Source organism: Muscardinus avellanarius, assembly GCF_963383645.1.
Source record: "Muscardinus avellanarius genome assembly, chromosome: 14".
NCBI lineage: Eukaryota > Metazoa > Chordata > Mammalia > Rodentia > Gliridae > Muscardinus > Muscardinus avellanarius.
The window spans coordinates 7,293,315-7,306,771 of NC_137800.1; the positions used below are offsets into that span (position 1 = coordinate 7,293,315).

Genomic DNA, 13,457 nt, shown 5'->3' on the forward strand with positions numbered 1-13,457 from the left:
TGGTTACACAGCAGCTTTGCTCATTAGTGTCCAAACCTGGAAGCACCCAAGACGCACTGCAGTATGTGATAGACACACGCACTACGGTACATCCAGACGACGGAATATTATTCAGTGCCAAGAAGAAATGAGCCACTGAGTCACGAGAAGACACGGGGAAACTTTAAGTGCATATCACTTAGTTCAAGAAGGCCCTCTGAAAAGGCTGCAGGCGGTGTGATTCCAACCAAACGACATTCTGGAAAAATCAGAACCATGGAGTGGTAACAAGTTCAGTAGTGCCAGACACTGGGAGACAGGTGGAAGGTACAGAGCACAGGACTTTTAGCAGTAGAAGTATTCTGTGTACAAAAGCAGTGGAGATGTGCCACTGGGCATCGTCCAAATCCACAGAACGCACCCCACCAACAGGGAAGCCCAGGAGATTATGGCGTGACCCATGCAGCTGGGGTGGGCTTGGGAAGAGGGGTGCTTGGGGTGTGGGGACGGGGTGCTCAGAAACCTATTCTACTTCCCACTCGGTTTTGCTTTGAGCCTCCAACTGCTCTGAAACGGAAGGTTTATCCATGTGAATGTCACTGAAAGGGAAGGCCGCTTCCTCTGACACTGCCGCCCTGTGACTCCAGCCCCATCGCGTGGCTTTGCCACGTACTTTCACTACTTGACTTGAAAGTGCACAGAAGATTTTCCCTGGAGCATTTCCAGACTCTCAAACACAACAGAACAAGCATTAAACAAGGTGACAGATATGTGCAAAGATACTCAAGTTCAGGCACCTATGACTTTTCGTCAACCCACCTTTCCAGAGCAGGGCAGGGCAGCTGACGGCCTGGCGTCACAGTGGCTAACATGCCCTTACCTCCAGGACTGAGGGGGAGGCAGCCTTAAAATAAACATGCTCCCAGTCCAGAGCTGAGGCGGAGCATGCACGGAGCACAAGTCGCCAGGAGTCTCAGGGCTGGTGGCTGGGAGACCTGGAATTGTGCAAAAGCACCTACGCCCGGGCTCCTTGAGTGGCCGGCACATCTCTGAGAAGACAGAAAACGAGACGGCCCTTTGCTTGCCTTCCTGCACTGTCTCTAGACAGGGCCTCCTGAGGAGCCTCTCCAGGCGCTGCTGCGAGGATCTGCAGGAGGCTTCTTGCTTCACCAGAGGGCAGGGTCCCCAGCCTTACTGATTTAGAGAGAGAGCTCCTTGTGCTCCCCAGGAGGCACCTTGGGGCTCGAATAGCAAGGACAGTGCAGAAGGCAGGCTCTCCCCAGCAGGGCACCTCGAACACCATGTGTTCATCCTAAATAGCCGTGGAAATATTCATCCAAGGAAAAGATTCTAATGTCTAACAAAAAGTTTCAAACTCCTAGATGAGCTCTAAGGACCATGCAGCTGAGAAAAAAGGAACCCCGCGTTTCTATGGATTAGATCATCTCAGTGGTTCCAGACCACTAGACATTTTTAATAGAGCGTCTAGTTTATTCTTAAAAGAAATCAGCAGCTTTATTTAATATTTTAGAGGCTGGGGTCACTGGTAAGTGCTTCTGGGCCACTGAGAGGCACAGTCCAACCCCTCCGGAGCCGCCTCCCCTGCCTGGTTCTCTCTGTGGATGCCTGGGTATTTGCATGAAACCCTGACTGTGATTTTCACTTGGCAGACAGGGTAGTCATTGACCCCGATATTCATTTTTAATGTAACTTAAAAAAGAGAGAGAGACCTTATTCTTAGGTCGTGAACATTGTTAGTCATTAGGAAGTAATTAAGACCTAGCGAATCACATAAAATTCCTGGAGAAGCTCACCCCCCGCCCATTCTCTTATTACATTACGGTTCCATTATATGTGATTTGAAAATATCAGTGTAGGCACATTCATCCATTGCTTTGGCAATTACGTGTTAAAAACTGCTTGCCGCGGCAAACTCCTCTTAATCTCCCGTCTAAGTCTTTGAGAACAGAATCCCAACACAAGGCAAGGGTGACCTATTTCTGGGGTTGGGTGTGTATAAAAGATTCCTTTATTATTGTTCTTTTCCATTTGATTCACTTTCCGTTTGAATATAACTGGCTTATTCCAGTTAGATCATCCAATATAGCTGAAATATTTACATATTTAACTACTTAAAGCCTGTCACTCTGTTGACATTTAACCCACCACACCTGTTCCCCAGCAGGGCTTTCATTAAGGAGGGGGGTGGGTTAACCAGCCAGACAGCTAGCGAATATTAACAGAGCAAGGTCACGTGGAGAATGCCCCGCACGCGTGGCGGTCTTCAGAGTGTCCACAGACTGTCCCTACACATTCACCTCTCGCCCTTAAATGACAAAGAGCAGACCCTGGCTTCCCCGGAGTCCCCGGCTGGTGGGCCTGGCATGGGTGGAAAGGCACTAATGTTTCCCTGCGCCATCTAGGCCAGAGGACAGCCGGGTGGCTCACGTACACTGCCTGCCAGCTTCAGCTCTTGGGAGCGGTTCAGAAAATCCTTGTTCTCCCTGACCACTAACGCTGGACTGGAACACTGGGCAAATTCTAGGTTATCTCTAGCTAAGTGTGAGGTTGAGTGGGTCGGTTTTGTTCATCTTCGGGGACTCTGAGCCCCGCCTTGGCATGGCACTTCCGCACCTGCAGGACAAAGGGAGGCCGCAAGATCATACGCTCAAGCTGCACGAGGCCCTCCAGGGCAGCGGCTCTCACGTCACGCCACGGAGGAAGGACACTGGTGATGACGGGGACGGCTCTGGGCTCAGCGCCTGGAGCGCGTGCGATTTGACTCAGTGCAATGTCATCTCTCTTAAGCATTGAGAACTGAAGGAGATGAGGGTGAGATGATGAGGTGGGGGCATACAGGCCATGTGTGGGGTCAGCGGGAGCCAGCTGGCGGAAGCTTTGAGGGACCGTGAAGGGCGACGCAAGCAAGCGCTCCCCGCCCGTGATTTCCCCTCTTCCTAAGTCCAGGGGCTCGAGCAGGCTCCTGGCTGTCACCAACGCAGCTCTGCTGCTGGCTGCATCAGACCACACAAAAAGCGTCCACCTGTCACAAAAGCCCTACTGGGAAGCTCCAACAAGCCCGGCCCTCCCGCCCGCTGGTTTGCTTTACGTGGTTTTGCCAGTAGCTAGGTGGAAGTGAGCAGGTCAGGGCAAAACTGGGACATACCTAGAGAAAAGTTAAGTAGGCCCTCATGGATGGAGATATAGGAACCTCCTCTCCAACCGAGTGAAAACAAGGATGCCAGGAGGCTGAACTCATTGCGTGAGTACCCCTACACACACACACACACACACACACACACACACACACACACACACGGCTTCTCTTAGGCAATGGGGAAGTTCCCAATATGGTGAATTCTACACAGACACAGTACAGCTATGGTGGGAGAAGGGACAAATGACCACCCCACATACGTAAGACGAGAAAGGGGCATCCAGGGGAATACATATGGCTCCCACATCAAGAGGCCCACTCCACTGTCTACTCAGAAAGGAGCCCAGCCCGTTCCAGACCTTTTCTCTGGAATGTAACCCTTTACCACAGCCTTCTCTGACACTGCACATGCACCTCTCTCAAGAAACCTCTTACGTTCCCCCGTTGGGGTTTTCTGTTTGAATTCTTTCTCTCAGAAGCAGTGAGAGTTGAGGAAGAAGATGCCACCCTGTAACCGTTTCAGTCAGCCACGGTCCAGAAGAAGGGTTAACACAGAACAATCCCTCGACAGACGAGTGAATTGGGAGTAGGATTCCACGGTGTGTATGGAATCCTACTCAGCCATAAAAAAGAAAGCATGCCATTTGCAGGCAAATGGAGGGAACTCACGGATATTACGCTTAGTGAGATTAGCCAGTACAGAAAATGAAGGGCCATGTGTTTGCGCTCACAGGGGGGGGCTAGGGAGAAACCGGGGGGCAGAGAGAACCCCAGATAAATGGGGGGGCACTGGTGGGATGGGGGGGGTCTGGAGAGGGAGTGGGGGGAGAGGGGCTCTGATGTTGAAACTATTCAAACACCCTCGTTCATACACGAGCTATCTGAATCAATGCCAGCCAAGTTGCCTGCGGGGAGGGGGAAGGACGGAGACTGGAGGGGACACAACGAGCGCGTGTCTGTCTGTCCCTCCGACCTCACCTGATGCGTAATCACAGCGCACCAATGAATGGAAAGTATCTAGAGAGAAGGCGCATCGCATAACTTTTATTACAGCATGTCGTCGTCACGGTTCTCCACCATCCGCTATTGCTGTTAGTGTCTGGGGTGATTCACTAGTAAGCTCAGCCTCACACAGCTAAGTACATCTAAGCAAAAGCAGGACTCTTTGCAGTTTCAGGCATTCGCTGGGGGTCTTGAGATGTAGCCCCACAGATAAGGGGGGTCTGCTGTGCTCAATTTGGAAGCACAACATGGCCTAACCGAAACAATGAGCAGGGAATGAGGAAAAATCTCAGACCCTTGAAATCTTGACATTTCACACTCAGAAGCCGCCGCCACTCTGCAGCCCTGGCCGCCAGCCTCACCTGACAGGGCCGACTAAGCCTCACCTTTAAATCCTTCCAGGGCTCGGGGACAAGTCTGCTTTCCCCGTCTCCTCCAACCCATCTCTCCAATCGCTTGGTCTCTCTCAGCCGCGGCTTCTTCCGCAGTCACCTCGGTGGCCTTCGAACATTTGTAATAGCTCTTTGAAACAGTGCATTCACCAGGACCCCGATACGGAACGCAGGGAAAAGCTGCCCTGGCTTCTCCCTGCAGCTCAATCCTTGCTGTTTAGGGCAAATGCTTCCGTGCTGGGGACCCTGCAGCGGCTTTCTGCAGCCCAGGGTTCCATGGTTGCCCAGTTTGAAAACTGCCGGACTAGGAGAGGATGGCCTGAAACCACATGGCTCCCCCATAGTCTACAGCCCAGGACTCCAGCTGTCAGCCCTTCGAGGGGGATGCTGCTTGTGGAGAAGCCAAGCCTGTTGTTGAGGGCGACTGGGTTTACAAGTTTGAGAGAGAGAGAGAAGCATTTTCATTCTGCCTGCTACAAGTTCAAGGCCCAATTTTATGTCTAAAATATGAGGAACAAAAATGATTAAATTGCTTGTAGTGAGGAATGAGAAGCCGACCCCTGCATTTTCAGGGATCTGTCAATGACGTGCTAATTTACCTTGACTGACATTGAAATGAGTACAATAAGACCGACTGCACACTGAAAGGAGACTCAAAGCAGTCTGCGAGGAATTCAGAAAGAGTTTTCCATGGCTTGATAAGATCTGCTAATAACAGAACCCATCCTCACTTTGAAAAAGAACGGGCCCATTAACCTCCTGGAAGATACACAGACGCGCGCCTCCACCCAAACACTTCAGAAATTAAGTCAATCGAAGGCGTCCTGAGCTGCTTTATGTTAATCAAGAAATTATTATTCGATGCTTAGTCGGAGCTCTTAGGCCTCGAGGAAATAACAACACACACTTGCAGAAGGGGTAGCTGTATCCCTGGGAAGAACACAGTCGAGGAGGGGAAGAAAGAGGCTCCAGGTGCTGCACCGCGGACGCGGGCTGTGGGCTGGTCCCTGCCCCGCCCAGATGCGCTTCATGACCCATCGCTTTTACCTTTGACGTGCCCAGGGCTGGAGTGGCAGGAAGCCTGTGTGCCTAACTCCCTAGCATACTACTGAGTTGAAGCATTTTATTTCCAAATAACCCAATCACAACTGTTGGCCTCATAAAGTAACATTGCTCCTACTTTACAAAAGAGGAAACTGAGGCTCGGCAAGGGAATGCCTGAGCCCGGACACCACAGGGAATGCACTCGAGGCCTCCCGTGCTCTGCTCCGCCCAGCCAGGCCCCACTCAAACCTCGGGGACGGGAGCATTGTGTCCACAAAGGAAGTTCCGGGGCCTCGGGTCACCTTGGTGGTTGTGACTCTCACGAGGAGGAAAAGTCGTTATGCTTCTGGCCTTGGTGCCACTAGGCTGAGCAGACTTCTGAAAGCTTTTGAATAGACCAATAAACATGGAATTGTTCTGAACATCTGTAAGCAAAGTGCGAGAAGATACTACCCAGTGAATGAGCACCCTGCGTTTTCTTGCCAGAAATGGGGCATTTGTACATTAGGCTAATGCTCTGAAATTAAGCCAGAATGCTTACCCACTGAAGAATGTCTTTTCATATTTTCATCTGTACAGTCGTTATTATAAAATGTAAGAATAATTCTCTATCAGAGTATTCAGGAGTCTGAATAGCTCAATTACTTCCAGAGTCAGGCGGGAAAGCAAGAGCACGCCAGTTATCGGATGGTTTGCATAACAACTACTTGCGGGAGTGTGCATGCGTGTGCGTGCACGTGTGCGCGTGTGTGAAGAGAAAGCAGGGTCAGTCCAGCTCTTTACAACAAGTGTGGAAGACCAAGCTTTCATCTGACTGTAGGGAAAGGAGTCGGAAGAGAGGGACTAGTGTTGCTCGGTTTCGTGAAGTGTGAGTTGGCGTGTACGTTCCCAGTCGGAGTTGTGTTTATTTATTCAGGAACACCACGTAAGAGCGGAGCTCCTCGTGGCTACCCCACTCCAGGATCTGGGTTCTCCGATGCCAGGAAGACCCTACACTGGCAAACAACACAGACGAAAGGGTGAGTCCTTGCAAACTCCTTTAGAAGCAGAGTGGCCACAAAGGCATAAATCATATCTCTGCACATCTCTTAGAGACAGAGGAAATACACCATAAATGGTGGAGAAATGCTACCCTGCATCAGAGCAGACGCTGGGTGCCTACTGCAGGGCTGGAGCTCAGGGCTGACACGGGGAGAGGGGCACTTCTCAGCTTGGGCACTACAGGTTCAGTGAGGGTAGACTCGGGTGGTGGAGCTTGAACACTTGTTACAGGAGGATGGTCGCTTTTCACACAGGTTTCTAAGCAGGTCAGTCACTCGCTTGCTCAATCAAAAATCAATCAATAGGGGATTCCTGGAATTCTGGACAATGTGAGATGAGGAATCTCCAGGGAAAGGCAAGGAAGAAATCACAACCTTTGGAAAACCATGGAGCTCCAGCTCCTGGCTCTCAGCTTTGAAGGCCCCCAACCCCCTTTTCCTCACTCAGTCCCACCAAGGGCAATCAATTTGGAGAGGATGCCCCCTGTCGCAGGCTCATGACACAGGTGGGGTGGAGATGCCCGGAAGCCCACAGACCCACCAGGGAGCTCATATCCGCCATGGCATCTCCATCCAGTGTCACTGTTGGGCCACCTCCCATCTCAGCGGTCACGAGGAGCTGTGTGTCTTTTCTCTGGGCCTGATTGCAGCCCTAGCTTGGGTTTCAAAGCTCCCAGCCTCTCTACCTTCACAAGGAAACACCATCTGCACATGAGAACACAGACTTCTCTGCTTCTGTTCTCAGGCACACACTCCCCCTTGCGCAGGTGCTTCTGGGTGAGCCTGTGCACGCATGCTCACCCTGCCCAGGGGCCCTTGGCTTGTGGCCACAGATCTGTGTGCTCAGAGCACACCTCTGAAAGCTCTGATCATGTGAGACATCAGAAGCAGAGCAATGGCAGTGCCGGCCCCATGAGCTTGGGATCTGAACAACCCCCTCCTCATAATTCTGGCACATGTCCCCCCAAACCAAATGGCACCTTTGACTCAAGCACGCTGCTATAGGGGAGAAGAAATTTGCCCACAATCCACATCCTTATGTCTCTTTTCTTGAAAAAATAACCAATAGCCAGGTGTGGTGGTGCACACTTGTAATCCCAGAGCTTGGGAGGCTGAGACAGGAGGATGGCACAGGTTCAAAGCCAGCCTCAGTGAGGCTCTCAGCAAGTTAGTGAGATCCTGTTCAAAATAAAAATATAAAATAGGTTGGGGGTGTATCCCAGAGGTAGAGGCATCTAGGTTCCATCCCCAGGACCACAAAAAATAGAATAATCAATAAATAAAAACCTTTACAAAATATTCACATGTTACAAAGTGCATACAAACATAAGAGTAAGAAAATTTTAAATCGGTGCAAATACTAAAATATAAACTAGGGCTTCTTTCACTGTGAGCCTTGGCAATTATTACGCCCTGAGCAGGGCGTTGGTGGGCTTTCTTCCATGCAGCCCAACCCCTCCAGTGATGTGTTCAACAGGCTTTGAGCGCTGGGGCGCGGAGGCGAGGCTTGCCAGTGCAACCTGCTCTGTCTCCTCCATCAAAACTCTTTTAATTGCCGGGTTACAGAAATTACTCTACCTGGAGACCTTATTTGTTCTTCCCTGCTCTCCTGGGAGACCTGAAGATTCTGCTACTCCCATGCCAGAGGGGCTATTCTATCACTGCCGCTCTCTGCCTTTTTGTTCCCCCTTTTATGATCAGAACAACAACAACAACAACAACAAGAAGCCTGGGGAAAGAAATCATCTCTCCTTCCTTGTCAGGGTTAGACCCAGTAAGTATCTCTTCCCAATCAAGAGCAAGTTTCCATGACAACCACGCGTTCCGATGCTGCCACCAACTTAGCAGGAGTGCTGGTATCGAGTATAGAGTTCTCCACCCACCTCCTGGTTCCCATCGCCACCCATGGATAGAGACCTCTACCGCCAGCTATTTGCAAAGACCAGATCTTACAGGGTTTTGGTCCTTTTTCCTTCTAAACAGCAAGAGGTTAAAAAAAAATTCCTTGGCATTTTCCTTTTACTAATCATTATAAAAGCACATTAATCATTAACATATTTGACAGTATAGCAGAGAGATAAAGCTGAAAGAGAATTGAGACTCTGCAGGCGGAAGTGTGAATAGATGGATCGAGAGAGTTGGCCTCAGGGGCAGTTGGGGGACGTACACCCTGGTCAGTGGCATCACCTTTGGGATGAGAGCAAATGAGGTAGGAACTCCAGCTATGGGTGACCCTGACTGAGCTCTTTACCCTCACTGAGGCTCGACACCCCTCTGCAAAAGACAGACACCCCTACGCCTCCTGAGAGAACTGTGCAGGCCCGTTCATTGCTTGCTGCAGTGCCTGGCACATCCTGGGACCTCAGTGCACAGCAGTCATCAGGGTAGAAATGGCCAGCAGGAGTGTGAGAAAACACGCACTCACGATATGGGAACGCACTGGGGTGCGTCACTGCATTCTTCAGGATGAGGGTAACAGTACAGCAGTAGATATACTGGGGTGGGGGTTCTTAGCTACCGTTTTCCTTAGGCCATTGAGTCCTGCCTGGGATTGCAGGAAGGAATCTACTTGTTTCCATTCCTAAGACTTGAGGGGATACACCTAGGCAATCTCTAGGGTTCATCGGAATCTTTTTATAGCTCTGCAGAAGCATTGGTTTAACTTTGAAACAGAAGCAAAAAATTATGGATCAACCATTACAGTATTTATTCGATATTCTACATACTTAATGCTGATCAGAATATTTCCTTCCTTCCATCCTTCCTTCCTTTCTTTTTCTTTCTTTCTTTCATGGTACTGGGAATTGAACCCCAAAACATTCTATCTCCAAAATACACCCCAGCTCTATTTTATTTTCATTTTTAAACAGGGTCTTGCTAGGTTGATGAGATTCTCACTGCTTGTTGAAACTGTCCTTGAGCCTGCGATCTTGTCTCATCCTTCAAGTACTGGGATTACAAGCCTGCGCCATCACACCAAGCTAGAATATTTTAATCCTTTCCTACATGCAAAAAGAAGAAGAAGGAGGAGGAGGAGGAGGAGGAGGAGGAGGAGGAGGAGGAGGAGGAGGAGGAGGAGGAGGAGGAGGAGGAGGAGGAGGAGGAGGAGGAGGAGGAGGAGGAGGAGAAGAAGAAGAAGAAGAAGAAGAAGAAGAAGAAGAAGAAGAAGAAGAAGAAGAAGAAGAAGAAGAAGAAGAAGAAGAAGGCGGCACTTTTTTTTTATGGTACTGGGGTTTCTGGAAGCCCTTCTACCTCCGGGCTACACTCCCAGAACTATTTTTATATTTTTTTATTTGGAAACAGGGTCTCTTAAGCCAGCATGGCTGGCTTCAAACCTGTGTGATCCTCCTGTCTCCGCCTCTCAAGTGCGGGGATTACAAGCGCCTCCACGCCCGGCTCACATATTTTGATAATACCCTCATGGTCGCACAGTGAAATTTTACCTCAAGATCAGCACATACGTGAAAGCAGGCACATGGACATACTTATCATCCCGCACGCGCCCTCTTCTGTCCTCCCCACAGCAGCCCCAGAGGGCTGAGAGGCCCCCCACAAACAGCCCCAGTCAGGGCTTTATGTTAAAGATGAAGCTGTGCCCGCCTGTTTAAAGGCCACCTGTGACCACCGGGGACGATAAATTGAGACGGACCCTCCCAGCTCAGATCTCTTAAGATCATAAACAGCGTATCCTGTTGAAAAATAATCCTTTGTAAAAATCAGTGTTTATATTAATTCAAACTATTGGCAAGTACAGCTGAATTTTACAAACACTACTACAGGTAAAATTCTACAGCTCAAAGAGACCTAGAGAAGGAAAAAAAAAACCTTTTGCTTTGGTTAATGTTTTTAATGCTGCCGATATTCTGTATTTTAGGTCTCTTCTCAGTTTTTCAAGTAAGATGAGGCATAAAGGTTCAAAAATTCATCTCGTTTATAAGAAAAAGTTACCTGCGTCTTATCTACATAGTAAGAGATTACCATAATTTGGCCTAAAATATGTAAAAATCACTTTGCATGTGCCATTCATATATTTCTGTACAGGAAAGGACCACTGTGAGTGTTACACGAGTAGTTTTTACTGGAGTCTTACAACAAAATTCAAGCCAATTAAGTTAAAAAAATATTCTTAATAGGTTACTTGAGCTGACAGAAAAATAAAGAGAATTTTGGAGCCCTGGAACAAATCCGGAGAAGCAATCCGGCACTGGAGCTAGAATTGCCACAGCAGCTTCAGTGTGTGAGTGCGTGCGTGCGTGCGTGCGTGCGTGTAAAGGGCCAGATATTAAACACCACACACTTGGCAAAGCATACAGTCTGTTGCAACCATAAAACACTGCTATTGTGGCATGAATATGTTCACAGATGATATATTAAAAAGAAAATGGGCACATCTGTGTTTCAACAGAAGTTTCTCTCTATATATATATAGGGAAGAAGAGGATTCGGTTTGGGTCACGGTTTGCTAATCCCTGCATTCATTACGACATGGCTTTTCATGATTTTTCCTGCAGAAAATACATGTGGTGCATGAGACATCTGGGCCACAGGGCGGGTCCCGGCTTTGATGGTCCTGGTTTCTTCACACCTCCCTGGATTGCTGGCCAGGCGTGGAGGGCTAGACCACATGACTTGCTTTGGCCAGTGGGACAACAGCAAACCTGGCCCAGAGAATGGGGCTCATCCTCTCTTGGGCTCCCTGTTCTTGTCTCCACCACCATATGAATTAGCCGGGCCCCTGCATCCCCTGCTCTCACTTCCCAGCCCACCTTGAACACCAACCAGCTGCCAGAAGCAACTGCCGGCCCTCTGAGTGAGACCAACTGAGATCCGCTGGCCCCAGGCCCCCGGGTTCACGCGGCCGTGTGCCCAAGGAGCCCAGGCCAGAGGCCACATGAATGAAGCGTCCAGGCCAGAGGGGCAGAAGAGCCTGCAGGCTGAGCCCCGCCTGGATCGCTGATCAAGCTGAAACACCACTGCCCCACCACACTAGGTTTCAGGGCACTCGTTCAAAAGCTAAAGGACATGACCCACAGTAATTTATTATCTTCTAAAAATAAAGCAAGAGGCAAAAAGGCATATTTACAGAATAGTAAAGAGAAGACTAGGGAAATATTTTTAAAAATTGTGTTTCCATCGTAAAGATCCCATCATCTGCCAGCAGGGACAAGCCTCATTTCCCTGGTCACACACAGGGCCACGTCTTCCTACCTGAGCAGACTTCTCTGTAGGTGGGGTTGGGAGTGTAGCCTCCTGCGAAGCCCACTTGAGTCGAATACACTCCTTTCAAGAGCCAGAATTTCCTTTCAGCTCCCCAGAAGCAGCCCATTCCTACGAAAAACACAAGATAGGGATTAATCGGTATTTTCAAACAAGGTGGTCATTTCACAGTATAATGCCTGCTAGCTAGGAAACAAGAGTTGTAATAAAAATAAAACGGCTGATTTTTTAAAATCTTGTAAAGAAGAAATTTTTAACATTTAAAAAGTCATTTTTATTTTAGGCTGCTCGCACAGAAGATCTCTATTTGAACTGTGTAAAATCCTAGCCTCCCCAGGTGGGTGGGGCAGTACTTGGGAGGCTGAGACAGAAGGATTGCAGGTTGAAGGCTAGACTCATCAACTTAGGACTCTGTTTCACCATATATAATATAGGGTTAGAGATGTAGTTTAGGTAAAACCTCTGAGCTTAATCTCCACTATCCCCACTACCATACACACACATTTTAAAAAAAAAAAACTTCAGTCTCAGATTTTTGTGACCTAAATCTATACCTTTCCCATAACACAGTAAAAAGAGAATTATTTTATGAATACTTTCAGACTCAATTCACAAATTAATAGAACTTTACTTGGCGATCAGCCCCCTGGCCTCATATATACCGGATACTGGGGACCCAGCCTAGGAGCACTCTACCTCCAAGCCATACTGCAGTCCTCTTTCATTTGAAACAGGATCTGGCTAAGCTGCTCAGTTGCTGAGGATGGCCTCGATCCCGCGCCCGTCCTGCTTCAATCTGGGGCCACAGGTATGTGTCACCACATCCAGCTCTTGCTCCTGATCATATTTTTTTTTTTACAAATAGCTGAACAAAGAACAGTAGCACTAAATTATGGATTGTAATGGAGAGACATTCAAGATCAACATGGACAGATACAGTACTTTTAAATAACAACTTCATATGTGCTCAGTTCTTTTTTTCTTTTCTTTTTTCTTGTTTGGGGTGCAAGGGATTGAGCACAGAGGCGTTCTACCTCTGAGTTACACTCCTAGCCCTATTTCATTTTTTATTTGGAAATAGGGTCTCACTAAGTTTGCTAAGGATCTTGCTAAATTGCTGAGGCTGGCCTTGAACCTGCAATCCTCCTGTCTCGGCCTCCCTTGTACTGGGACTGCAGGGGTGCTCCACCATGCCTGGCAAATTTTTCTGTCACCATAAATTTGCACGTGCTAAATCACTGCTTGTCCAAACTTATATATTCTTAGTTCTATTACTAAATATAATAAATGGGTACAGATGTGGAGAGGAAGCAGAGAAGAAACAGCAGCAAATTGAGAAAAACTGCATTCCATTCGACTAAGCAAACCTTGTGTTTAAAGCAGCAGTTATCAGATTCCTTTGAACGTCGGAGGGAAACCCACACGCAACCGGCAAGAACACACATACGTGCAGTGAGAAAGCTGCTTTGTATCACCTTGGGTTGCAAATAAGGACCCTTTTTTTTTTTTACCATAAGTTTCTTAGCTGTCCAGTGCAGCTGCGATCACCTGGCCCATTTCTAGATGCAAGCAAGACTGCTGCCTCACTCAAGCGTTCTACGGCCTTATTAAGTCACGCGTAACTCA

General features: G+C 48.6%; 1 protein-coding gene across 1 annotated transcript in view; it reads right to left on the minus strand.

Moving 5' to 3' along the window:
- MSRA (methionine sulfoxide reductase A) overlaps positions 1 to 13,457 on the minus strand; it is a gene marked incomplete at both ends in the record, with an annotated part of 344,628 nt that overhangs the window by 160,407 nt on the left and 170,764 nt on the right. The window contains one exon of the mRNA XM_080710038.1: positions 11,823 to 11,942. Within this exon, the coding sequence (XP_080566164.1) occupies positions 11,823 to 11,942 (120 nt within the window). The remainder of the gene's footprint in view (positions 1 to 11,822; positions 11,943 to 13,457) is intronic.